General features: G+C 48.6%; 1 protein-coding gene across 1 annotated transcript in view; it reads left to right on the plus strand.

Annotated features, from left to right (window-relative positions):
- Nucleotides 1-27323, plus strand: part of LOC119455776 (protein Skeletor, isoforms B/C-like) — a gene marked incomplete at its 5' end in the record, with an annotated part of 138327 nt that overhangs the window by 15328 nt on the left and 95676 nt on the right. The window contains 3 exons of the mRNA XM_037717238.2: nt 8355-8427; nt 9024-9126; nt 19083-19245. Of these exons, the coding sequence (XP_037573166.2) occupies nt 8355-8427; nt 9024-9126; nt 19083-19245 (339 nt within the window). The remainder of the gene's footprint in view (nt 1-8354; nt 8428-9023; nt 9127-19082; nt 19246-27323) is intronic.

The raw sequence follows: 27323 nt of genomic DNA on the forward strand, positions 1-27323 counted from the left end.
CGTGCGGCCTCTTGCTTCAACGCGAACTAAGTGGCGAAAACACAGCGCTCACGAAACTATCAGCCCTCGGAACACCTTGGCTCTGCACCCATCGCATATCACTTTCAAGATAGGGCCCGCGGGGCCGCCGCTGAAGTAAAACGCCCCCGGTGCTTTGCGCGCGATCGAAGACGGCGGGCTACCTCCTCGCCCTGCACCCTTGCGCGCGCGAGCCACCATCCTCGGCTTACCCTCGCACGCTTTCACTCGCACACACAGCATACCGGCCGCGATGCTATCGCGCTTGGACTGTGTCCGGGCCATCACGGTGGCGCAGACGGCGGTTGGAGTGTCCATATAATTACTATCGCAATAAAATGTCATCGTCCATACGATCAATGTTCAAAAGGCCATTGGCCAAAATGAGGTTCACGTCGCTTCACCATAGACACTTCCGTGTGTTCACCTAGGTACTCACTGTTTTTCCACTGAAGCTGTGAGAGAAGGGATCTTGTAGCACCGTCTGCATTCTTGCACGGAGGGCGTAGGAGGGCACAAAACTGCAAACAAGATATGCAACTCGGCTTGGGCGAACACAGCTCACCACAGCTAATAAAGCCAACATGCACACTGGACTGGTTAATTACAGTCTACAGCCAAGACAAGGCGTGTTTTTTTTTCTAGGAAAATTCGTCATGCATCAAGTGCCTGCCACCAGACCACAAAAATAAATAAATCACGTTATTATTGCGATAGCAATTATATGGACACTACAACCGGATTTCTGCCGTCGCCGTCGCCGTGAGGTTCCGTATAAAGTCCAAGGTCGATAAAATCGTCGCCGCGCACCGTATGCGCGAGTGAAAGCGCGCGGAGGACGCACGGCGGAAAGCAAACGCGACCGTCGCGCGAAAGGCCGTGGGGGTATGGGAGGGAGGGAGGCGCGGCGACGCTGTGTTGCGGCACCAAATGCGTATCTTGCAACCGGGCGCAATGGGAACTGGCCACTCAATCTCCCACGCGAAAGGAGGAAAGCGGGAAGGCAGCGCGGGAGGGAGGGAGGGGGGGCAGCTCTACTCTGCCAACAACTGCACTTGTACTTTGCCCGGCTGTGGCCGTCGCCCACACCGTCGCCCACACCGTCTCTTAAAGGTGATCTGCACACGTCTCTGACCTTTGTATGCGCTGTGCATTCACCGCTCAGTTTCCGTTGAAGTGATAGACTGCACGAACCTTCGCTCGCTGCGGCGGCTGCGCTTGCTGCCAGCGTTTTGAAACTGATTGTTTGCGGTCATTGAGTGTGATTTATTCATGTTTGCTTGTGCGCGCTGACACCACGCTTGTTAATTCAGTTAGTAAGCGAATGTGTCCAACTTTATGCAGCCGTAAACCCTACTATCCCTACCCCGAATAGCTCTCTATTAATTGGCTATCGCAATTGATGATTCGCCTTTCGGGCGAAACTGCGACATTTTATTCTAAAATTGCATTTACTTCAGTGCTCTCAAAAGAAAACAAAAAAATACTGCTTTTGTTTTTTCCTGGCTCACTGACAGTTTCGTCGGTTGAAAGTTTAGTGGAAGAAAAGTTGGGAGACTACAAAAATGTCACAGTTTCGCCCTAAGGGCGAAGCAATGAATGCGATAGCAACACAGCAATGTCATACGAAGTAAGGTGAGCGGCTTTGGTAGCAATATGAATTGTAGTAAACATGAGCTGATTAAGTAAGCAGGTGTGCTGCGGCGTAAGTAGACCGACATGAAGAGAGACTCGATGACCACGAGAAGGCGCGTGTGAAACGGTGGTGTTGATGAGAAGCGCTTCCCGTGGGCAGCGCGTGCGAAGGGACACACCTGTAGCGCTGCACTGCCGACCCGGGCAGCATTGCATGTGTAGCGTGCGTTGGAAAATGTGGCCCGACTATTACTAACTGTGGTGTGAGCGCGCACAAACAAACATGAATAGATCACACTGAATGACTGCAGACAACGACTGTCAAAACGCTGGCAGTAAGCGCATATACGTCGCAGCGGGCGAAGGTACGTGCGGTCTATCGCTTCAACGGAAACTGAGCGGCGAATGCACGGCGCATAAAGGTCAGAGCCGTGTGGAGATAAGAGACGGTGCGAGCGAGCGTCGAGCGCGGTTGTTGGCAGAGTAGAAATGCGCCCCCCCCCCCCCCCCCGCTCCCTCCGGCGCTCGCTTCCCGCTTTCTTGCTTGCGCGTGGAAGATTGAGTGCGTTCGCTCTCCGTGACAGCGTGCGTCCCCGCACGCTTCCGCTCAGGCATACGGCGCGCGGCGAAGATTTTATCTATACGGAAGCTCACGGCGACGGCGACGGCAGAAATCCGGTGAAAGTGTCCATATAATTGCTATCGCAATAAAACGGAGGCGCACAAAAAGAAAGTTCCCAATAATGGCTCAGAAAGATTGATGCTGGGAATATTATTGCGATTATCCGGACACGCCAGGCGAACTTCCGCCTTCGTCGTCGCCGTCACCGTGGTGTGCTGTATGAAGTCGAAATGCGATAACATCGCGGCCGGCCGCCGTTTGCTGTAGGTGCAAACGACTGCTTGCGAGAGTGAGCCGAGAACTATGGTGGCTTGATACGATGGTGTCTTCTCGCGCTCGCAAGGAAGAAAGGCGGGGAGATGTGCGATCGCTAGAAAGAGGGCCGGTGCGCCCTCTTTCTTGGAGGCAATCTGCGCTGGGTTCGAAGGCTAGCCGAGCGGATATAGCTGATGTCTTCGTCCGCGCTATGCTCTCGCGCGCCTAGTGTGCGTTGAAGTGAGAGGCAGCGCAAAGGGGAATTCGCTCGCCGCTCTTCATCACGCCAGCGTTCTGACCGCGAGTGTCCACGGTCGTCGAGTGAGATGTGTTCGTGTTTGTCTGTGCGCGCGTAACAACGTGCTTGTTAATCTAGTTCGTAAGCGAATGTTACAGCAGTTTATGCAGCTGCTAAAACTACTAACCTTACTTCGTATAGCTGTTCAATAATTTCCTATCGAAAGGCTTCTCGCGTAAGAAATAGCAGTGTTAATACGCGTGTCCGTGCTCTCTAACAGTTTCGAGATTCACTATTTGATCTAGCTGTCGCACGCTAAATCATGTTGCCGCGAATGACCAGAAACATCGGCAGTGGTGCGGTCAGTCAGCCGCTCTGTAGAAACTTTCCTGCACAGCTAAAAGCTGCTTAAATTTCTGTTGCCACTTAGGGTACACGCCACCATCTGATTATAAATTTCGGAGGCCACAGAAATCATTTATCCTACGTAAAAAGGCCAATGATCTTTATGTATGTAAAGTGATAATTGAGGTGCCAAATTGCTTTCACTGTATCTTGCGGTTTTCTATGCGACATCAAAATTAAGATATTTGTTTAAGCTTGTGAATGGAACTGAGTTACTAAGAAACTGAGAAATGGTAAAGACGCGTTGATAGTGTCGGAAACGCTACGCATTTTGGTAATATTTTTATGTATGCAGTCATTAGAGCTACTTCTTTATCGGAACTATTTCCGAGTATTTTAGCAGTAAAGGTATGCGTTAATATTGCCGCAGTCTCTCGATAAGAAGGCACACAGTCTTGCTCACCTATCGAAGTGTGACGATGCAGGTTACTTTCTTTCTTTTGTGTGTGGGGGATGTGACGAAGCGCTTTATTTTTCTATGATTTCATATTCAAATATGTCACCGACTGCCGCCTATGTAATATAGGCCAACGAGCTTGTCAAATGGCTTAGGGAGCTGTTTTCCTCGGTCCTCCAGCTGAACTAAAAAAAAACTTTCAAGCCGGTCATCGAGTGTCAATGCTTATTTACAAAACATGGCATTCCAGCACCAAATAAGACAGCCTCTAAAAAAAACAAAATTGTGAAATCATGAAATCTCTTTTTACAAAAGAAATCTAGGAACATATAATAGTAAGCGCGCAGTCCACTTTCATCGCTTACTAGGCTCACACCTGCACATGTTGAAGTTGAAGTTTATTTATTTTTACCACACAAAGTGCAAAAAAAAATTGCACATGAGATGTGGAAAATTGCACATGATATGTGGTTGGGAAGGTGGTAAAAAAGCTACAACATGTAGCTTGACTGGCCTGACCTCCCAGTACCCAGCAGCGGGCACTTGGGCAGAAGACATGTACACAAAGACTGTTACAGCTGTGATACTAGTTGAACAATAGATACAAGATGGAAACTACTGCATTCATTAACCAATGAACTAAAAAAGCGAATGACAACAAGCATTATGCAAAAAACGCATACAAGTCATTTTTCGAAAGTACGCGCAAATCCTCTATCGTGAGGTGAAATTTATTTTAAACCTATGGGACGTTAGACTCTATCATCTGAAATTCATAGTTGGTGCGAGATCTTGGTATATGCCAAACTTCTGTGCACATTCAATGAGCGTAAAGAAACGTTGTTTTACAAGTTTGACAATGTTCTCAGATTGTGTGTGTCCTTACGTATTTCACAGTTAAGGCTTAACAGTAGCTTAAACTCGTCCAATTTGTGTAATTTCAAAATTCTGAGTTTAGTATAGAACGGAGATGTGTGCGCATCATATGGCTGCTTTCCAATCACTCGGACATCTTTTTTTTTTTTTTTTTTGCATGCTTCCATGTGCGTTTGTCATGAGATTTTTCCATCCGTCAGCTCGGCGATGCTCAAAATTGGCTGGTTCAAAGCGAGCCTGCACGTCGGTTCGAAACTGCCAAGTTGTGCGTCTAGCTTGCCGTATTAAAACAACGAGATCAGCACAACAGCCGGTGACCGCATAACTTTAAAGAATTTCGTAGGCTCTAATAACGAACAGAAACCTATTGCGGTGAGTATACAATTCATGCCCAAGAAAAGAAGCCTATGAGAATAGCATGACCCAAATATAGTACCATATTGAGATACAACCGGCTTGGCACCGCTTGCTTAGCGATCGCAAGATTACTTCAAATGAAGCTTTTTTTTTTTTTTACCATGGCAACACTGACCCAATATCAAAGAATGTTGCAGTCACCGCGTACGGAAGACAACTTCGAGGGCTGCTACTTCTCTCAATTTTCACAATCCACGGTAATTCTCTCTTGAGATCTATCGGAAAATGGCACTGCTCCCTTCACTTCTGGGATGGTTGGCACTGAAGCCGGGCATATTGCTGAAAAAAGACCAGCCAAGCGGCTGCTACTCCTTCCGAGCGCATTGTCATAGCCCGAACCGGGCGCGATAATGCTGCTGAGCCAACAAACGAGTCGAGTCGGCACAGGCCCCTTAAAAAAATGCCTCCACCTTGCATTGAGCGGTGCCGAGGAGGAGAGCATTCAGAGAGATGGGCATCCGCTTAACCGTGCCGGAGAAACGGTTACCTAAAACATGAAAGGCGCGTTGTTGCTTCGGTAAGGCTCAGCGGTCGAGCATAAAGGAAGCGGAGCTCAGAATTGGTCTGCTAAGGCTGCCTAGTAATGATGACGATATAGAGGGTTTTATGGAGCAAGGGCCAATGGTGAAAACTGTGTGGTGTTGTATGCAGTGTTGGCTCACTGGCAACGACCGGTCATCATTTTATCGCAAACTTCGTGCGCCGTTGTTGTAAGCCTCCAGTGGCTGAGCCAGGAATTTATTCTCAAGGAGGGGGGGGAGTGGCCGGGCAGGCAGATTTTCGAGGAGGGGGAGGAACGTGCCCGGTGTGCCTGGCTACACCCTTGTAAGCCATTGTCGTTGAGCGCAAGTGCTAGCTAAGCACGTTGATCAACTGGCTAGAGAAACTCGCATAAGACATTTGAGATACACGGTAGAAGCGAAAATTGCTCGAGATGCATGTCTGTCTGTAAAAAAAAATCCTTTCTTTTCGGTTGCAGATAACAGATGCTTTTCATGCCATATAATGTCTTCTCTTCTTTTCCCATTTGTTTCTTCTTGTTTCACGATGGCATACATGTATATATGCTTTGCTGTCAATTTGAAGAAAGAAAGGGGAAAAGTTGTCAAGAAGAAACAGGCCAACCTAGACGCAGATTCAGGCGGGTGCTCGTAAACAAATACGCAGCTTTAGAACACGAAGATGAAGATAACACCGAGTTAATGAATGAAACTGTAACTAGGCTGAATTGAGAAGCAGCAATTGAAGTGGGAGGTAAGATACCAAGGCAACCAGTAGGTAAGCTCTCCAAAGTAACAAAGGACCTAATAAAGAAACGACAAAGCATAAAAGCGTCTAACTCATGAGATCAGATAGAATTCGCTGGACTGTCAAAGCTGACAAACAATAAGATAACAAGGGATATTCGAAATTGTAATGTCTGAATTATTAAAGAACCAGTAAAAAATTGCCGGAGCATGAAATCAGTGAGACGAAAACTTGGCATATGACAGGGCAAGATGTATGCAGTGAAAGCTAAGCTGGCTAATTTCATCAGCAATTTTGATGACATAGTAAAAGCAGCAGAATAATTATATACTGACCTATACAGTACCCAGAGCAGCCACGCAACCTTCATTGGAAGTAGTGATTAACGGGATACAGAGGATGCTTCTAATAGTAGCAATGAAGTTAGAAGGGCCTTGCATGTCCCGCGGCAAAGCGACAGGATAAGATGGAATAACAGTCGATTTAATCAGAGATTCAGGGGATATTATGCCTGAAAAGACTGCTGCCCTTTATACGCAATGCCTCACGACGTTATGTGTACCACAGAGCTGGAAGAATGGCAGCGCTATATGAATCCATACGAAGAGAGACGTTAAAGAATTGAAGAATTGTAGACCCATTAGTTTGCGTTCAGTATTCTACAAAATATTCACCAAGATAGTTTCCAAAAGAACCAGGGCAACAATCGACTTCAATCAACCAAGAGAACAGGCTGGCTTCAGAAAGAGATATTCTACAATGTATGACGTCCATATCATCATTCAAGTAATTGATAAATCTGTGGTGTACAGTAAACCTCTCCATATGGCTTTCATAGATTATGAAAATGTATTTGATTCAGTAGAGATACCAGCAGTGATGGAGGCATTGCGTAATCAAGGCTTACAGGAGGCACTCGTGTATATCTTGGCAAATATCTACAAAGATTCCACAAATATCTTGTTTCTTCACAAGAAAAGTAGAAAATTACCTATCAAGAAAGCGTTTAGGCAAGGAAACACGATCTCTTCAATGATGTTCACTGCATGCTTAGAAGTAGTACTCAAGCTATTAGACTGGAAAGGCTTCGAAGTGAGGATCAGTTTCAGTTTCAGTTTCAGTTTATTATCCATTCAATACAATGATTATGTAATGATCAACGACGAATATCTAAACAACCTTCGGTTTGCATATGACATTGTCCTGTTCAGCAACAATGATAATGAATTGCAACAAATAATTCAGTACCTTAACCGAGAAAGTGTAAGAGTAGGATTTAAGATTATTATGCAGAAGACAAAGGTAATGTTTAGTAGCTTCGCAACGGAACAAGAATCCATGATTGCCAGTCAGCTTCTAGAGTCTGTGCTTGAGTACGTTAATCTAGGTAAATTACTCACAGGGGACCTTGATCAGGAGAAGAAACTTGCAGAAGAATAAAAATGGGTTGGAGTGTATACGGCAGGCATTACAAAATCCTGGCTGGGTGCTTACCACTGTCGTTGAAAAGTGTACAATCATTCATTGCATTCTACCGGTGCTAACATATGGGTCAGAAACTTGAAGGTAAATAAAAAAGCTCGACATCAAGTTAAGGGCCGCGCAAAGAGCGATGGAACGAGAAATCTTAGGCGTAACGTTAAGATACAGGAAGAGAGCAGTGTAGATCAGGGAGCAAACGGGGATAGCTGATATTCTTGTTGACATTGAGATAAAGGATTGAAGTTGGTCAGGCCATGTAATGCGTTAGGCAAATATCTGGTGGACCATTAAAGTTACAGAATGGCTGTCAAAGGAAGGGAAGCGAAGTCGAGGACGGCAGAAAATTCAGTGATACGATGAAATTAGGAAATTTGCAGGCGCAACTTGGAACCAGCTGGCTCAAGACATGCGTAATTGGAGATCTGTGGGTTAGGCCTTCGTCCTGCGGTGGACATCAAAATAGGATGATGATGTTGATGATAAATATGCATTGATTAGGCGCAGTGAGCCATCACTTCTTAGGAGCGTCGTGTGTTCCCTGTTTTCTTGCGAGGCTTGTTTGCGCAACACATCGTGCAGTGTAATGCTAACATAAGTTAGCCCTTTTGTTGAGTGATTTCTCATCGAAACGACATAGCGTATGAAGTTTGACAAAATTAAGCGTGTGGAACATTTCCTGTCGTGTAATATTGAGAAAAGTGTACGAGTTACCTTCCTTGACTGAGATAGACAGTTTGACGAGCAGTTTTCTGTTTCCGCAGACGCATTCTTCTGGGCCGGCAGCAGTCCCGAGCCAGACAGCGCTGGCGAGATCCTGCCCGATGAGAATGGCAGGTGAGTATGCGAGGCACCTCGAAGATCTCGCACTGCACCCATCCGGCCTTGACAATGCGATGGAGACAGGCGACTAGTTTAGCATCGTAGCCGCAGTGGATGGCAGCAATGCAACAAAAGGGAAACAAAAAAGACCAATACCAGTTGATATTGAAGCCTCATTTTATAAATACCTTATGTAAGCAGTGCTGCGGATAATAGCTGACAGCGTTGTGCTAGTTTCTTTTCTGATATTCTACATAAAATAACCCTTGTTAGTTTCTTATCTCCGCAAATTTCGAAAGCCACACCCATATGCGACAAAGAGCATACTCGGCGCCGTTATCCTTACGCGCGAAAAAATGCATTGGATGCACACATTCTCACGAGTATTCCTTATTTCTCTCTTGTAGTCCAAATAAACTTCAAACGAGGAGAATGATGACTGCACGCTTACATACGTGTTGCAGGCCTCCATCGCCATAAAAATTAAACGTATACATAATTCGATTTTTGTATATAACGGCCCCCAATGTCAAAGTGTGTCCTGCTAGTCAGCATACACTAGGCAACCTAAAGAAGTTGCTATTGCACATGTCGGCTCATCACGTATGCAGGCGGCAGCCGCTCAGGGGCTACAACCACGAGAACTTGCTCCTCAAGCTGGACAAGCCGATCCGAAACTACCACTACCTGGCCGTGTACTGCCGGCGATACTCGGTGAGACTAATATCCACTGACAAGTTGAGAGATGTGCTTTTTCACGGTGACGAATAAAAGTAACACTATCAATATGATGAGGCTTGCTGACTTAAAGCCGCAGCACCTCGCGACGTAAACAGTCGATACATTTGCAAGCTCGTATGCATGTTAAACGAAGTTTTTATGAGGTTGCGCCGTGCATGACTTTTAGGATTCCAACTGTCTTCATTTCAGCGATTTCTGATGGATTCTTTTGCTGTGAGCAGATTAGCTGAAAGCAGCGCTATAGACCAGATGGGATGAATCACGAAGGAGCACACAGATACGGCCTTGACTAACCGATAATCTTCTTGAGTAAACCTCTTTTCCTAATTTACGTTCTTAGACGGACTGCCCTTACTTCAAAAAGAGATGCACTGCCCCTTGAGTAATCGTAAAAAAGCTTATTCGTGATATCTGTCTCCCCTGTATTATAGTTTGGATTTATTGCCTTATTTTCAATTTTCTCTAACCAAGCCTAACTTAAACGCGTGCTATTTCAAAAGCGAAGATTTTCTTTGCGAAGCTCGCCTGGTTTCTTGACCGTGGCTGCTGCGGCCTGGCTGTTATGTTGCCGAATAGGCCAACCAATCAAAGCGGAGTACGCGCGCCGCGCATGCCGCTGAGTTCCTTGCACCACGACCAGATGGCGCTCGCCTCCGCGCATCCAGTTGATACGATCGGATCCGTAACGGGCATAGGTAGCGGTACAAGTTAGATAGAGAAGTATTGAGGAAGGTAAAAAAAAGTCACAGTCTCGCCCTAAGGGCGAAGCAATGAATGCGATAGCCACACAGCAATGTCATACGAAGTAAGGTGAGCGGCTTTGGTAGCAATATGAATTGTAGTAAACATGAGCTGATTAAGTAAGCAGGTGTGCTGCGGCGTAAGTAGACCGACATGAAGAGAGACTCGATGACCAGGAGAAGGCGCGTGTGAAACGGTGGTGTTGATGAGAAGCGCTTCCACCCAGCAGAGGGCTCATCAAGCTGCCACTTGTGGTGTCGCGCCCAGGCTGGTTGACGCAGCGTGGCACCGTTGCCGAATAAACATCTCGCAATGTGGCCGCGTGGCCGGTGACATCGATGAACGTGAATGGATGCAAGGTGCTGTCCACGATTCATGCTGGAGCTTGGTGAATCTGTAGGGACGGTTTGCCAGAGGAACAGGCAGCTACTTCTTGTGGAACGAAGAATGTGTCGGTGGGTGGATCCGGTGTTCGGTACGTAGTACAATGAAGGCACCACGTTACCACCTGCAAAGTGAGCAGAGGGCTCATCAAGCTGCCATTTGCGGTGTCGCGCCCAGGTTGGTTTACGCAGCGTGGCACCGTTGCCGAATAAACATCTCGTAATGTGGCCGCGTGGCCGGTGACATCGATGAACGTGAATGGATGCAAGGTGCTGTCCACGATTCATGCTGGAGCTTGGTGAATCTGTAGGGACGGTTTGCCTGAGGAACAGGCAGCTCCTTCTTGTGGAACGAAGAATGTGTCGGTGGGTGGATGCGTTGTTCGGTACGTAGTACAAGGAAGGCACCACGGTACCACCTGCAAAGTGAGCAGAGGGCTCATCAAGCTGCCACTTGCGGTGTCGCGCCCAGGCTGGTTGACACACCGTGGCACCGTTGCCGAATAAACATCTCGTAATGTGGCCGCGTGGCCGGTGACATCGATGAACGTGAATGGCTGCAAGGTGCTGCCCACGATTCATGCTGGAGCTTGGTGAATCTGTAGGGACGGTTTGCCTGAGGAACAGGCAGCTACTTCTTGTGGAACGAAGAATGTGTCGGTGGTGGATCCGGTGTTTGGTACGTAGTACAAGGAAGGCACCACGGTACCACCTGCAAAGTGAGCAGAGGGCTCATCAAGCTGCCACTTGCGGTGTCGCGCCCAGGCTGGTTGACGCAGCGCGGCACCGTTGCCGAATAAACATCTCGTAATGTGGCCGCGTGGCCGGTGACATCGATGAACGTGAATGGCTGCAAGGTGCTGCCCACGATTCATGCTGGAGCTTGGTGAATCTGTAGGGACGGTTTACCTGAGGAACAGGCAGCTCCTTCTTGTGGAACGAAGAATGTGTCGGTGGGTGGATGCGTTGTTCGGTACGTAGTACAAGGAAGGCACCACGGTACCACCTGCAAAGTGAGCAGAGGGCTCATCAAGCTGCCATTTGCGGTGTCGCGCCCAGGCTGGTTGACGCAGCGTGGCACCGTTGCCGAATAAACATCTCGTAATGTGGCCGCGTGGCCGGTGACATCGATGAACGTGAATGGCTGCAAGGTGCTGTTCACGATTCATGCTGGAGCTTGGTGAATCTGTAGGGACGGTTTGCCTGAGGAACAGGCAGCTCCTTCTTGTGGAACGAAGAATGTGTCGGTGGGTGGATGCGTTGTTCGGTACGTAGTACAAAGAAGCCACCACGGTACCACCTGCAAAGTGATAAGAGGGCTCATCAAGCTGCCATTTGCGGTGTCGCGCCCAGGCTGGTTGACGCAGCGTGGCACCGTTGCCGAATAACCATCTCGTAATGTGGCCGCGTGGCTGGTGACATCGATGAACGTGAATGGCTGCAAGGTGCTGTCCACGATTCATGCTGGAGCTTGGTGAATCTGTAGGGACGGTTTGCCTGAGGAACAGGCAGCTCCTTCTTGTGGAACGAAGAATGTGTCGGTGGGTGGATCCGGTGTTCGGTACGTAGTACAAGAAAGGCACCACGTTACCACCTGCAAAGTGAGCAGAGGGCTCATCAAGCTGCCATTTGCGGTGTCGCGCCCAGGCTGGTTGACGCAGCGTGGCACCGTTGCCGAATAAACATCTCGTAATGTGGCCGCGTGGCCGGTGACATCGATGAACGTGAATGGCTGCAAGGTGCTGCCCACAATTCATGCTGGAGCTTGGTGAATCTGTAGGGACGGTTTGCCTGAGGAACAGGCAGCTCCTTCTTGTGGAACGAAGAATGTGTCGGTGGGTGGATGCGTTGTTCGGTACGTAGTACAAGGAAGGCACCACGGTACCACCTGCAAAGTGAGCAGAGGGCTCATCAAGCTGCCACTTGTGGTGTCGCGCCCAGGCTGGTTGACGCAGCGTGGCAGCGTTGCCGAATAAACATCTCGTAATGTGGCCGCGTGGCCGGTGACATCGATGAACGTGAATGGCTGCAAGGTGCTGCCCACGATTCATGCTGGAGCTTGGTGAATCTGTAGGGACGGTTTGCCTGAAGAACAGGCAGCTCCTTCTTGTGGAACGAAGAATGTGTCGGTGGGTGGATGCGTTGTTCGGTACGTAGTACAAGGAAGGCACCACGGTACCACCTGCAAAGTGAGCAGAGGGCTCATCAAGCTGCCATTTGCGGTGTCGCGCCCAGGCTGGTTGACGCAGCGTGGCACCGTTGCCGAATAAACATCTCGCAATGTGGCCGCGTGGCCGGTGACATCGATGAACGTGAATGGATGCAAGGTGCTGTCCACGATTCATGCTGGAGCTTGGTGAATCTGTAGGGACGGTTTGCCAGAGGAACAGGCAGCTACTTCTTGTGGAACGAAGAATGTGTCGGTGGGTGGATCCGGTGTTCGGTACGTCGTACAAGGAAGGCACCACGTTACCACCTGCAAAGTGAGCAGAGGGCTCATCAAGCTGCCATTTGCGGTGTCGCGCCCAGGCTGGTTTACGCAGCGTGGCACCGTTGCCGAATAAACATCTCGCAATGTGGCCGCGTGGCCAGTGACATCGATGAACGTGAATGGCTGCAAGGTGCTGTCCACGATTCATGCTGGAGCTTGGTGAATCTGTAGGGACGGTTTGCCTGAAGAACAGGCAGCTCCTTCTTGTGGAACGAAGAATGTGTCGGTGGGTGGATGCGTTGTTCGGTACGTAGTACAAGGAAGGCACCACGTTACCACCTGCAAAGTGAGCAGAGGGCTCATCAAGCTGCCATTTGCGGTGTCGTGCCCAGGCTGGTTTACGCAGCGTGGCACCGTTGCCGAATAAACATCTCGCAATGTGGCCGCGTGGCCAGTGACATCGATGAACGTGAATGGCTGCAAGGTGCTGCCCACGATTCATGCTGGAGCTTGGTGAATCTGTAGGGACGGTTTGCCTGAAGAACAGGCAGCTCCTTCTTGTGGAACGAAGAATGTGTCGGTGGGTGGATGCGTTGTTCGGTACGTAGTACAAGGAAGGCACCACGTTACCACCTGCAAAGTGAGCAGAGGGCTCATCAAGCTGCCATTTGCGGTGTCGCGCCCAGGCTGGTTGACGCAGCGTGGCACCGTTGCCGAATAAACATCTCGCAATGTGGCCGCGTGGCCGGTGACATCGATGAACGTGAATGGATGCAAGGTGCTGTCCACGATTCATGCTGGAGCTTGGTGAATCTGTAGGGACGGTTTGCCAGAGGAACAGGCAGCTACTTCTTGTGGAACGAAGAATGTGTCGGTGGGTGGATCCGGTGTTCGGTACGTCGTACAAGGAAGGCACCACGTTACCACCTGCAAAGTGAGCAGAGGGCTCATCAAGCTGCCATTTGCGGTGTCGCGCCCAGGCTGGTTTACGCAGCGTGGCACCGTTGCCGAATAAACATCTCGCAATGTGGCCGCGTGGCCGGTGACATCGATGAACGTGAATGGCTGCAAGGTGCTGTCCACGATTCATGCTGGAGCTTGGTGAATCTGTAGGGACGGTTTGCCTGAGGAACAGGCAGCTCCTTCTTGCGGAAACATTCGAGAAGCTCCGTTTACTTACCGTGGAAAGCTTAAAAACTGTACCGTTCAGCGAAAACATCGACATAGATAACCCATTTAGATCTCTGAAAATGCCTAACATGTTTGTGTTGTTGTGATGCGATATTTCTGGAACGACAATTTTCGTGAGTCCGCTATACAACACATGAATCTGCGTAGTCCCTGCATATATATTCCTCGCACAAAAATCCCTCGATGGCAGAGGGAATTACTGTGAATTTATTTATTAAACGCCACACCCCTCAGTACTGGAGCAACCACGTTTATCTGGCTTAAAGAACGCCTTAAAAAACTGTTAAAAGATAATAAGCACCCGGCGTGTTTCAGCGAACACATTCAAAATTTTGTTAGAAATTGCCTGTGGCAGATAGCACAATTCAATTCCATGAGCTGATCTACCCGTAGAGGTGGACATTACTTGTATAAAAAAGTGAAATGCATATACGAACAATTAATAAACGTTCACTAATTAGGCTTTTAACCATTTACCTTATGGCGCTTATTGCAACCTAACACACGTAGCTGCCTCAAATTCCTCCAGCAATGATCAGTAGCGGTTTATTTTTATTTTCGTTTCTACACCCTCGCCGCTAACACACCCTCGCTCTTTACCTCGCCCACCCGCAATACCCTCTCTCCCCTGTAGAAGAACCGTACCTATATACACTGTGCCGAGGGGAGCATATCATCATCATCATCATCATCATCATCATCATCATCATCATCATCATCAGCCTATATTTTATGTCCACTGCAGGACGAAGGCCTCTCCCTGCGATCTCCAATTACCCCTGTCTTGCGCTAGCGTATTCCAACTTGCGCCTGCAAATTTCCTAACTTCATCATCCCATCTGGTTTTCTGCCGACCTCGACTGCGCTTCCCTTCTCTTGGTATATATGGCCTAGAAAAAAATTACACCATCTTCCCGTAGGGGAACCCTGAGTAGTATGCGAAGCAGCCATGGGGTCGACTCAAGGTAGTTTTATCAGCCGTATAAACTTGGACATCCACCAGCACCAGCAACGCGCAGAACTGTTGTCGACGCCGTCGGCATTTTGCCCGCGTTCGCACCGAACGCGCGCGGCGTTGGTGACTGTTGCCGGTGCCTCTGGGGCGCTTACCGTCGCGCCTCTAACTTAAGCTGCTTCGCATTATCGCGCGCGGAGCCGCAGGTGTTGCCATTCGTTGCGCAATCCGGAGAGGAGAGGAGCGTCGGAGAGGAGAGGAGGAATGCCGAGAGGAGAGGAGATGAGACAAGGAGAGGAGAGGAGGGGGAGGAGGATGCGCATGCGCAGTAGGGATGTGGACGCCGCACGGCGGATGGATGGATGGAGAGAGGGAGGGCGGGAAGGAGTGACATAGTTCCGACCATAAGCTTCTTCGCATCTAAAAAAAAATTGGGAGGACGCTTAAGCTTCGCTTTTATGAGTGGAACGCGATAGCATTCATAGATCCCTAACTGCTTCTCACGCTTCCCGACAACTGCAGCTTAAGCAACCGTAATGGTTACCGGGAAACACTGACGGCACGCTATGCACGAAGGCGAGCTTTCTGGTAGAAACGCGGCCTCTTGCGTGGGGCGATCCCGGAGATATTGCACAGCCGCGCCAAAAAATTGCATAATTTTCAGGTTTCCGTTTTTGTTTCGTACTTTTAATATTTCAGTCTGAGAAGATTTAACATAAAAGACATGCGCTGTGGGTGTTTTGTTTTATGACACTTCTTTGTGGATTGTCATTCTCAAAATTCCGAGGAATAGCTTTGCCAAGAATGCAAGACAAGGTAAGAGCAACATTAATGATAGAATGGTGTGGCATACCTAAATATATTTGGAGAGCCTGCGTGGTTGGGGAGGATTTTCTCGGCCGCGGGCGCCAAAGTCGACGCCGACACCAACGCCGGATTTTCTGCGACACGAGGCCCTTAACACTGTCGCGTTAAAACAAGTATACTTGTCGAAACGTTGGCTCCTGCTCTCACCTTGTTCTCCTGTTCCTCATTTATTGCAATTTACAAATTGCAGCTGGTGAGACTGCAAGGCATATCCACTTGAAAAGAATTGTGTGGATGACACCATTTACGAAATATGCGCCGTCAAACTTGCGGTAAAAATGAACTGTCGTTCCACTTTTTACAGCGAAGCTATTTATGGCTGGGCTATTGGCAAAAATGTGGGCCAATACTGGTGATAGTGCTGAAAGGGTCCAAGCGTAATGGCACATACCCCTGTGGAAGCATGTCCTAACTACGCTGCTGGTAGAATTTCGGGAGCGGCGATCTCTATCTTAAAGACCTCTGCCCTTCCTGAAACGCCCGCAATATACAGATACCCGGACACGATTCTCTAGCTGGGAACCTGAGGGCGCACGCTTCGGTCGAGCGCACACTCACCGAGCCTCACAGCGAGACAACTGTGAAGAGGAGAGTCCGGAACCAATCCCAAAACAATTTCATGCCACACTTCACCACTACTGACTCCCTCACGCGTGCCGAAGCAGTTTCGTGGAGGCAGCTACAGACCTTTCCGCACCGCACACTGGCCTTGTACCCCACACGGTACTCGCAACAGTGCCCAGATTACAATGCCCCGGCCACGCTCTACCACGCCACTTGGGCATGCCAGATCATGAGCGCCAACCCTATATTTCCACACGCAACCACACAACAGTGGGAAGCCTCGTTGTCTAGCGTCAACTCCCGGCACCAGCTTGCTCTGGTCGTGAGAGTTATGGTCGTGAGAGCTCTGCTCATGGGGTCCTAGACTGAGGACTCCACCCACGCTCAGGGCCCGTCGAAGGACCCTGCGGTTTGCTTTTATTTTATAAATGTTTCATCTCTCTCTCTCTTTCTCTGTGGACTCCGGGTGCTCCGGGACCTGTCACGCGCCCTCGAATATTACCCTTGTTACACCTGGGACCCAAAGAGGTCCCAGGAACTATGGTAAAAACATAGGTTTTACAGCGAAGAAGTTTATGGCTAGGCTTCCGTGCATTTTTCGTGTGCGTGTGCAGAAATGTGGGCAGATCCTGGTGATAGTGCAGAAAGGGTCCAAGCGCAATGGCACATACCCTTGTGGACTCCGGGACCTGTAACGCGCCCTTGAACTACCTTTGTCACATCTGGTACCCAAAGAGGCCCCAGCAACAAGGATAACAACAGAACTACGATCGGATCTTAGCCCAAAAGGCCGACCCGCGTCGGCCGTGTCTACGTTCGCACCGCCCTCTCTTTGTTGGCATTACAACCGCTTGCGTGCCTAGTTTCCTGCCGCTCCCCTGGGCGGCGGCACCGTCGCGCGTGTATATAAGACAAGGTGCCGTTCTCCATTTTGAATTTCACTTCTGTTGTTGTAATGGGGAGGCCGCGTGTAGTGCGCACTCCCGGCGGCGATTGCATTCTCGTCTCTGTTCCTGGCGTCGCTCCTCGGAAGTTCGGACTATACGCGGCCTCCCCATTCTGTGTCAACTCTGTGTCGTGTGCTAAACAGCTTCGCTGGTCATTCACCTTCACAGAGTGGAATGGTTCGTGAGTTTTTACTTAAGAAAACGTCGTTTTATACATTGAAGCACAAAAATAACTGGAACGACAATGCATTTCTCCGCAAAGTTCGGGGAATTAATATCTCGATACTAGTGTTATCCTGAGAATCTGTTCCAAGTGGATCCGCCTTGCGAACTCCCTGGCTAGAATTTGTAAATTGCAATATATGTCAAAGGTAATCAGTTAAAAACATCATTAGTGAATTTGTGTTATTTAGTCAATTATGGATTTCAATTATTCGTGCAAGTAAATTCCACCTTTTCGAGTAGACCAGTTCATACACTGAAACTGTGCTATCTGCCACAGGCAATTTTTAAAAACTTTTGAAAGTGTCAGTTGAAACACCCGCTATCGGAGGTGACTTCATTTTATATTCCGGGGATCCACTTGTCAAAATCACGATCTGATTATGAGGAACTCCCTAGTTGGGCAACTCCGGATTAATTTCGACTGCCTGGGATTCTTTAACACTCACCCAATGTACGGACGTTTCTGCATTTCGCCTCCTTCGAAATGCGGCCGGGATTCGATTCCGCGACCTTAGCAGCGCAACACTGTAGCCACTACGGGGCGGCTTAATGGTGACCGACCTTTATGTCGATGCGAACATCGCGCTCGATTTGAACATTGCACTACATTTCTATTTCTCCCCTTTCATTTAGTGCGTCTGCTAACCGTGCAGTATTGCCTGTCCATGTACTCTTGTGATGCGTTTTGTTCCACCATTGACGTGTGCGACATTTTTCTCTCTATTTCCTGCTTTTTTATGCTTTCTACTCTTTTTATGTGTTCCTGAAAGTTGTGACGATGTTTAGTTTTCAATAGTTTAGAGCATTAGTCTTGTTCGAGAACTTACTAATGTGTTAATATGATTTGGCCGTACCTCTCGAGTTCTTGCCATAGAAGCCCTTGGGAGGTTGCGGCACTCCTAGCAGGAAATACATCTACCAAATAAGTTCGCCAAAGAGATTATTATTATTATTATTATTATTATTATTATTATTATTATTATTATTATTATTATTATTATTATTATTATTATTATTATTATTATGAGCAAGCGAATTATGGGGAAAGCTTCAGGGTGGAGGGAGTCTTCATAAGAGGTTGTAATTGTTATCCGCCCGGCAGTGTATAAGGAACCCATGCAGGAAGAAAGGCTGACGACAGGGGATTGAATCAGTCCACCATCTGAGCTAGCAGGTTGGCGCGCAAGACCGAATGGAGCCTTCTTCTTCTTTCTGGGGTTTTTACGTGCCAAAACCAGTTCTGATTATGAGGTCCGCCGTAGTGGAGGGTTCCGGTATAATTTTGACCACTTGGGGTTCTTTAACGTGCACTACAACGCAAGCACACGGGCGTTTCCGCATTGCGCCGAAATGCAGCCGCCGCTGCCGGGATTCGATCCCGCGATCTCGTGCTCAGCAGCGCCTTTGCTGACTGAGCCACCGCGGCGGGTACCGAATGGAGCCAACTGCATGTGCAGGAACACTGAATAAGCAAATGAGTTCTGCAGAAACCTGCACAGTGGAGCAAGTGTTCTTAAGAGGTAAATGAAGCAAGCAAAAGAAACTGGAACGAGTTTGTAGTTTCGCGCTATCTTTTTCGGGTGGATGACAATTTGATTACATGAAACGTGGTGAACCTTCGGCAGGCGAACTTCGGTTGGGTGAGGATCCCGCACGATTTCGAGCCGCCCTCGCCTCAGGACCTGGGATTCCTGAGCGGCGCCCACGGGGTTGCCGCTGATCCAGTACTCCTGCTTGATGCCAGGACCGTGCAGCTGACCAACTTCCACTACGACGGAGCGGCACCTGGTGGGTGACTCCATGCCACACAGCGAGAACTCCTTGGTTTCGCTCAGGGTTCTGTGCTGACCGTACTTGAAAGGCAGCGCCCAGTAGCTGCGCTTCTTGCGTACTACCGACATTTGTGCTAGAGTGGCTACAATATTTTTGGTCAAATATTTGCCTTTCAGGAAAGAGCACCGGCCGTCGAGGAAAAGCACGTAGCTCCCACCTTCCATCTCGCAGGCTTTTTAATGCGCGCTTTCCAGACCCATTAAACGCAACATTTCGACAACTTTATTTTGAGAACACAGTAGCGAGTCTAGCGACAGCATACATTATCCTGCCCTGCGTCAGCATGCCAGGCCTTTGAAAAGCCAATTAGCTTGTCACGTGGGCATCCACCAAGTGACACTTTTGCATCTCTCCACTCAGCTTGAAATTGGCGTTCACAAAATGTCACGTGCAGAATGTCCATTGGTATGCCGGCCACTGTGAACATGGTGACTGGTACGGGGGCAGAAAGCCGCGGTCTCAATCAGCCATCGGGTACTCCGTCTTTATAAACGCGGCTGTGACAGTTGCGAACTGACAAGAACGTGCACATGCCATCTTGAGCACGATAGCACAACGGAAGCAAAACATTGAGTCCGAATACTAAACAAGACTCTTGCTCTTGGTTTCACGATGCACCTCAACACAGTAACAAGGGCGCCGCCATTGTGATGTAAAGCAGCGTATCCCGAACCGTTGTTGTGTTTGCCGCGGAACGGACCGTAGGTATCATGCTCGAGCTGAAAATAGCTTTAAGCCTGCGAAGCATGACAACTTTCCGCTGACGCTGCCTTGCTAGTAAAACTTAAGCCACAACCTAAAGCACGCCATCCTATGCGCGAAGTGCACCGCCTACAGAGGCACCACTGATGGCCACGTAGCGGGCGCTTTCTAAAGTACGCTCGGGATGCAGTATCAGACGACAGCACTTTCCCGCAAGGGTGGCAGAAATGTGAGGCTGCAATTTCTTCGGTGACAGACCACTACTTCACTGATGAAGGCTGCTGGAAAGGCCTCTGTGAGAGCGGACACCGGACATCCCAGTCAACACCACCGAGACTTTTTCAGGCCTCCTCACTCCTCTCGCAGCGGTCGCTGACGTCCCCGTACCTTGACCGACCATTTTTTATGCGCGCTCGGTAGATGGCGCAAGGGTTCGCCTACCAATAGGGTGCCTCGATGCCAGCGCCGCCGTTCAGGGTGGTGCCAACCTTTGACCGCCCCCGCGCCGCCGCTTTCTCGCTGCGACGCCATATTGTGTCACAGCGAGCCGTTGCGATTGCTTGGTGCCGGTGCTGAGTTCGAGGCACAGTGCGCGCGGATGCTTCGCGGACGCTTCTACTTGCTAGACAGTGTTCAGCCGCATGACTGACAAGCTATCAAGTGCATCGTGTCGACATGACGGGCTGTTGTGTTCCCAAGTGCGCCGGATCGACGCGTAAAGGACTGCGTTGTTTTCGCTTCCCCCGGGACCCAGAGCGACGGAAGAGATGAGAAGCCCAAGTAAAGCGCGATCACTGGAAGGCAACGGATAACTCCTGTATTTGCGAGGTAAGTGTCAAGAATGTTTAGACTACCGCACCGTGTTTTTCATTTAAATAAGAAAGTATTCTCTGATCCTCGCTCACGTACCTACGTTCGCTCACGAACTAAGTAAGCACTGCACCGATGCTGTCTGAGTAGCGTATTCTTTGCGAGCGCGCGTCGCATAGGCTTTTTTCGTTTTGATGGGCGCAGTCTGTACCCTTATTTTAAGGACTGACGAAGATGCTTAGCCGCGAAATAGTCTTACATTAGCTACGAATCGTCACGTAAGCCACCTATTTTCCTTTTTCACGGGAAGCACACATCGTGTGTGTCTCTTGTTTCTTTTTTTTTTTTTCGGTACTGGTTATTTGGGACTAAAGAACGCAGTGCTTCGTCTGGGGAGAGCGGCTGTTTTGTACGTGGTAAGCGAAACATTGTGATTTTCTCTGATTTCTCAGGAGATATCTTGCGGACCTCAGGGTGTTACGTTACATAGCTGATTTTTTAGACTTGTACATATTTGTAGCGTGGTGATCGTAAGCCGATGGCCATTCGTGCTCATTCCCGATCGTAGTGGGTACTGTGACGGTCTTTAAATGCCTGTGCACGGTATGCCCAGGTGTAGTAGAGTTAAGGGCATCATGGGACCAAATGTTACGGCGCTTTCTGGCATGGTGTCTGTTGTAGCCTGTGCATTTCTTCGAAACGTGTGAAGCGAGGTAATGCAGCATTGCTTCTGCTAAAATTTATTTTTAAGCACTGTAATGGGTTCTCTGTATTTACAAGGCAACTTTTCATATCAATAATCACTTTTGTTGTTTTACCTGTACTTAGAAACACTTTGAAGAGGACCAGTACGAGGGAAATCGACAGGATGGGCGCCGTCTGTTAAAGTCAACAGCCCTACATCATAATGGACTATATTTTCGAAGTGAAAAACATTGCTAATCTGTATTTGACTGTCTTAGTTTCATTTACGGTTTTTGTACGTGATATGTATGCAGTGTTGTTTATTTTTTCAATGTAGTTATCAGTGTTCTAATGGTTATTTATAAAATGTTCTGTACTCGCCATCGATGTGTTTGGCTGATGCGACGTATTCGATGGTAGCTGATGTATTCTGACTGGATATCTTGATTAATATTACCCGCGGTTGCGTTTTCTTGTTTGCATTCTTGTTTTCGATTTATATTGTGTGTAATAAGGTTGATGTACTCACTTGAACCCTCCCCCCCCCCCCATGTAATGAATAAATAAAAAAAAACTCTCTCTATCCCGAATTGTGTGTCGAGCCTACCTTGCGAATTAATTTTTTTATCTCGTCTTTCAACATAACCTTCAGGCGCCACACAGTACATATAATTTTTCATGTACATATCTCTTTCATGATTGATTGTACTAGACATTATAAATAAATGTATTTTGTGCATCGTTTGATTTGTTGTGTGTACTACGCAAGATTGACACAGACAAGTTACGTTACATTTTTCTCTACAGCACTAACTATATAAACCTTATTTTCACATCGCAGTTATCTTTACACCAGCTTAATCCTGTCATCACACAGTTTTGTGGGCAAAAGAAAAGCAAAATTGCGCGTAGATATCGTCAAATAATTGCAACGAACGCGAAGAGCACGCGCAACGCAAGGGAAACTAACCGCCGTGCGCGAGTGGCTGGCTACGGTAAAGGAGGCGTGACGTGTAAACCAAAATACAACAGCGAAAAAGAAAAACTTTCACACACAGGGGGTCGCAAACCTTATATACCAAGCATCGAAGCGCAAAAAAAAAAATAGTGCATATTTTAAACATACACACGGCATATTAAATGTGATTGAATTAGGCAACTTGGGGCATGTTCCCGGCGCCATACATTTACGTCTTGGACCTTCGACGAGTTAACGGCTATTGGTTATAAAGATATGCAGATGGGACACCGATAAAAAAATCCTCATCAAGGCAAAGCACTTGGAAGCGCGCCGCGAGTAACACTATTTATGAACGCAAGCGTAGCTGAGTCTCAGCTCGTGTGACACAATATGGCGGCGCCAGCGGGGTTGTCTCCACCCTGGACGGCGGCGCTGGGCATCGAGGCACCCTACCTACCAAGCTTTCCGAGCATGATGCGGTACCAAACATACTGAACTTGCCAGGGCAGCGGGCGCCGTCCTTTGTCTCGTTGTACGTTTGTGGAATTGTTTCGCTGTCAATTCTAGCCGTGTTTGTTGATGTTTCTGGCGTGCCTGGAAGTATGCATTGGCTGGTGTTGTGTGCCGCAGAGGGAATTACGCCGTTCCCAAGTGACGCCAAGAGCCGCATGGTAACGTGCTGTATAGCTGGACAACGTCGATTTGCGCAGTTGAAAGACCCCTACGTAAGCGAAATCGTGCATATTGATTACTGCTCCTGCGTGCACTATATGTGGTCGGCAACTGGCTAACTCATGTTTTTAACACGAAAGTGTTTTATGCCGGGGTCCACCAAGACTTCACTGACGTATTTCCGTCACGGAAATACGTCATAGAACATAATACAAAGAAAGAAACCAGAAGAAAAAGTTCCACAAACATGCAAAATTTGGAAATCGAACCCACGACCTCTCGGTCCGCGACGATAGATCGCCGAGCGTTTAACCCATTGCGCCACAAACGCATTTGCAGAGAGCTACACAGACGCGCCTTATATATCTAACACTCCTCCGTGTACCCGCGCTCTTGCTCGGGGCGGTGCCGCCGCCTACGAGCAGAAAAGAGAAGTAGCTGCATTATGACACTAACGCGCACCGACAGTGAACGCTTCGGTGGTCTCAGCACTACGACGCCTCGATGCCAGCATTCGAAGGGACGCTGGCATCAAGAAGCACTACCAACGCCACCTAGGTGGCGTTCACCGTACTCAGCACAGCGGAGCGTGGCCTCCGCAATTAGCTCTGAAAATGTTTCTGAAGTTGATCGCGGAGGCTGCAATTACGACGCGCTGTACGCGCTGATTTGACTCGGTGACGATTCAGTTACGTGCTTTGTCTTGCGCGTTGTATTAGTGTGTCAGTTACGTGCTTCGTCTTTCACGTTGTGCTAGCGTGTGCAGCGTAGTGCAGCTTCCATATGCACGACGGTTGCTCATGGTCATCGACGTTGGTAGTCGTGATGGAGGAGACGTGCCACCAGGCGTCAGCGTGGGTGCATCAACGCCTAAGGGCGCTTTAGCCACAAAACACCAATAGACATTATATATCAATGTGCAATAAACATTACACTACTTCTGTGAAGACACGTTTCACTTTCGTGTTCTATACCGATTCCTATATAAGAGGGATCAACCACATTTTTATAAATAAATAATAAACTCCATATTTTGCCGCCAATGAGCTCTGCTGGCAACTTTCTTGGCGACAGTGCATGAGGCCAAACCTGGTGCTATTGCACAACAAAATCTCTTTTTGCTTTTTATTTTCTGGATTTAAAATTCCTTAGCAATTTTACTAGCTGCTACCACAGCGGTTGGTAACACTGTTCAGTACAATCCGGCGACAACGCACGAAGAAAACACGCCGCTCCACAGGTGGCAGCGTCGGGCCAGGTGCGTGACGCGGGCAGTGCGGAGGCCCGAAAAAGTCTCGGTAGTTTTGACCCAGTCCGCGTACGTGACAGCTGCGTACCGCATACAAGCGCAACTAAGGCCATTTACACCAAGTGGTGTTGCCGCTTTGTTTTGTTGACAATCGCCGAATAAGTGCCTTCCAAGTCGCCTAAAGTAGAGTAATGGGGTATTTGTCAATGAAAAGGCAAGGACGAATGCAAGCGCTGGGGCGCGATCTTTGCTCGTTTCGCGTTCTGTTTAGTTGCTGCGACATCACAAAGGGGCAGTATGCAAAATTTGTTGATAACGGGAGGGAGAGAGCAGCCAATCGGCTAGCGGTGAACCATTCCGTAGCCGCAGCCGCCGTTTGGATCCAATCCAATCTACCAGACGTGCCATGTGAACCCGGTCTCGTAGCGAGCGGATGACCGCTTGAACTTCGTATCTCTCGCCGCGTTCTGCTCCTAGCAGACGACGTACTCGTAATCAAAATGATTGGCAGAAGCGTGTCGTCATTTTAACGTCACCAAAAACGACGAACTCCCCGGACGACAAATCACCGCTTGCCGATTGGCTGCTCTCTCCCTCCCGTCGTCACAAATTTTGCATACTGCCACTTTTTGACGTTGCAGCAACTGAACAGAACGCGAAACGAAAAAAGATCTCCGATCGCGCCCCTAGTCAGCGCTTCCCCGGCGATGCAGTTTCGCTGCGTACGTCAATGAACTGCCCTTCGCGCTTGCAGTTTTCGCAATTTGAAATTCTCTTATGACCTGCTTGGAAACGTGCAAAGTTAGTCTTACCAAATTTTGAGTACTTTTTTTTATTTTACGAAAGAATGAAGCCACACGGTATATTTAGAAGCAGAGCAGCGCTGGCAAAGTTAGATAGCCGGGTCTTGTCCTTTGCGGCGTAGGCATTGCCACTCCTACGCCACAGATGAGAATTCGATTAAATGCCAAATTGCACAGGCTAAAAGGCACTCAGCTGTGAAACCAACAAAGCACTATGCATGGTAAGGCTGCTCAGACAGCACTGAGGTGTAAAGACTCCACAAAAATAAAGCGAAATTTTAGAGAAAAGCGAACAGCAACTAACACGTCTGAAGCAACAAAACGACAGACACCGACCAAAATAAAAGCTAAAAAATAATAAAAACTGAGTAAAAGACGTTTCGGCTTCGCTACAGAAGCCTTGTTCACAATCCTTGTTCGGATTGTGAACAAGGCTTCCGATTGTGAACAAGGCTTCCGATTGTCACAAGCCTTGTTCGGATTGTGAACAAGGCTTCCGTAGCGAAGCCGAAACGTCTTTTACTCAGTTTTTATTATTTTTTAGCTTTTATTTTGGTCGGTGTCTGTCGTTTTGTTGCTTCATGTTTCATCCCGACCAGACGGGCTTTCGTCGAACCCTCGATTTCAATTTCAACTAACACGTCTGCACCCGCTAACAGCCATCCTAGCCCCGAGCTACCTCTTTTCTAGCAAATTTCCCAAGGAACCACAATATCGAGGATGTCCTCGGGCGAAAAGAATCAAGGGTATTAAACCAGTCAAAAAACGAAGTACAGAGACGAGACACACACAACGACTGGACTAACAACTGTGCTTTATTGAAAAACAGTTGTTAGTCCAGTCGTTGTGTGTGCCACGTCTCTTCTTTGTACTTGGTCTTTTGACTGGTTTAATACTCAAAACATGTTCCAACTGACCCAGATCACAACTCTACTGAAAAGAATCAAGCTGTTAAAGAAGCACTTGCCTGTAATCATTTCAATAAAACACAACGTGATTTAAGACCCTTGCAAACGAGGCGAGGCGAAAACCTCGTCTAGGTGCGCACGATATCAACACTTGGGTCACCCACATGCTGCAGCTACTTGTGTCTCCTTGAGCGCAGAACTTAGTGCCGGACACAAAAGATCACGACAGTTGACCACGTACACGCGGACAATGACGAGGCACGCACAGAGAAAAAAAATCGCAGTTTCGCCCGAAAGGCAAAGCATCGACTGCGATAGCAAATTAGTAGACAGCTATACGAAGCAAGATTAGTAGTTTAATTGGCCGTATAAAGTTGTAAACATTCGCTTACTAACTAAATAGACAAGCACGGTGTCACGCGCGCACAGATAAACATGAACACATCTCGCTCGATGGCGGCGGAAACTCGCTGTCAAAACGCCGCAGTGAGAAAGCGCGCCAACAGCAGTGGGGAAATCGACCTTCGCATTGTCTCTCGTCTCGCTTCAACGCAAACTAAAGTCTAAAGGGCCGTTTATAGTCCGACGTAACGTGAGCGCGCGCGCGCGCACGCTACGTCACTTTGGCGAAAACGACCCTCTCTATAGACCTTTTCACAAACCGACGTTTCAGTAGCACCATTGGCCGACACGGGCGACGTCTAGCGTCGCCGCCATTTTGGACTGTGCGCCTTGCGAGAGCAGGCCGGCCGCACTTCGGTTGCGTGATCTTCGCCGCGCATTATTTCGATTGTTTTCTTCCGCTTCGCTTGTCTTGTGCCGCTTGACTTGTTACATGTTTCACGTGCTCGAGTGAGCGCTCAGTGTAGTGTGCCATGGCAACAGCAAGCCCAGCCAGTGGATGTGGTGTTTATTCGTCGGTAGCGGCGGCAGCCGCGTCTGCTTCGTCGAGACCTGGCGTGCTAATCAGCGGTATATTTCATTGTTATTGCTGGGCACATGTGACCGTATCGTCGATTGAATCTGATCACCATTACGTTTCGCGATTGAGGGTTGCCTCATTTAGCGAAAGCAGGCGCGTACGTAGCTGTCGGGCAATGCTTTAGAACCAGGCGCCGGCGGCCCGACGACGCGTGTCAGTGGTTGGTAGATATGCGGTGGTTACTCCATACGCTTCCGACGCAACAGAACAGCTCAATCATGCAAAATGTATTGGATCTGGTGCGGTGCAGGGTGCTTATAAC

This window comes from Dermacentor silvarum, chromosome 1, assembly GCF_013339745.2.
Source record: "Dermacentor silvarum isolate Dsil-2018 chromosome 1, BIME_Dsil_1.4, whole genome shotgun sequence".
Classification (NCBI taxonomy): domain Eukaryota; kingdom Metazoa; phylum Arthropoda; class Arachnida; order Ixodida; family Ixodidae; genus Dermacentor; species Dermacentor silvarum.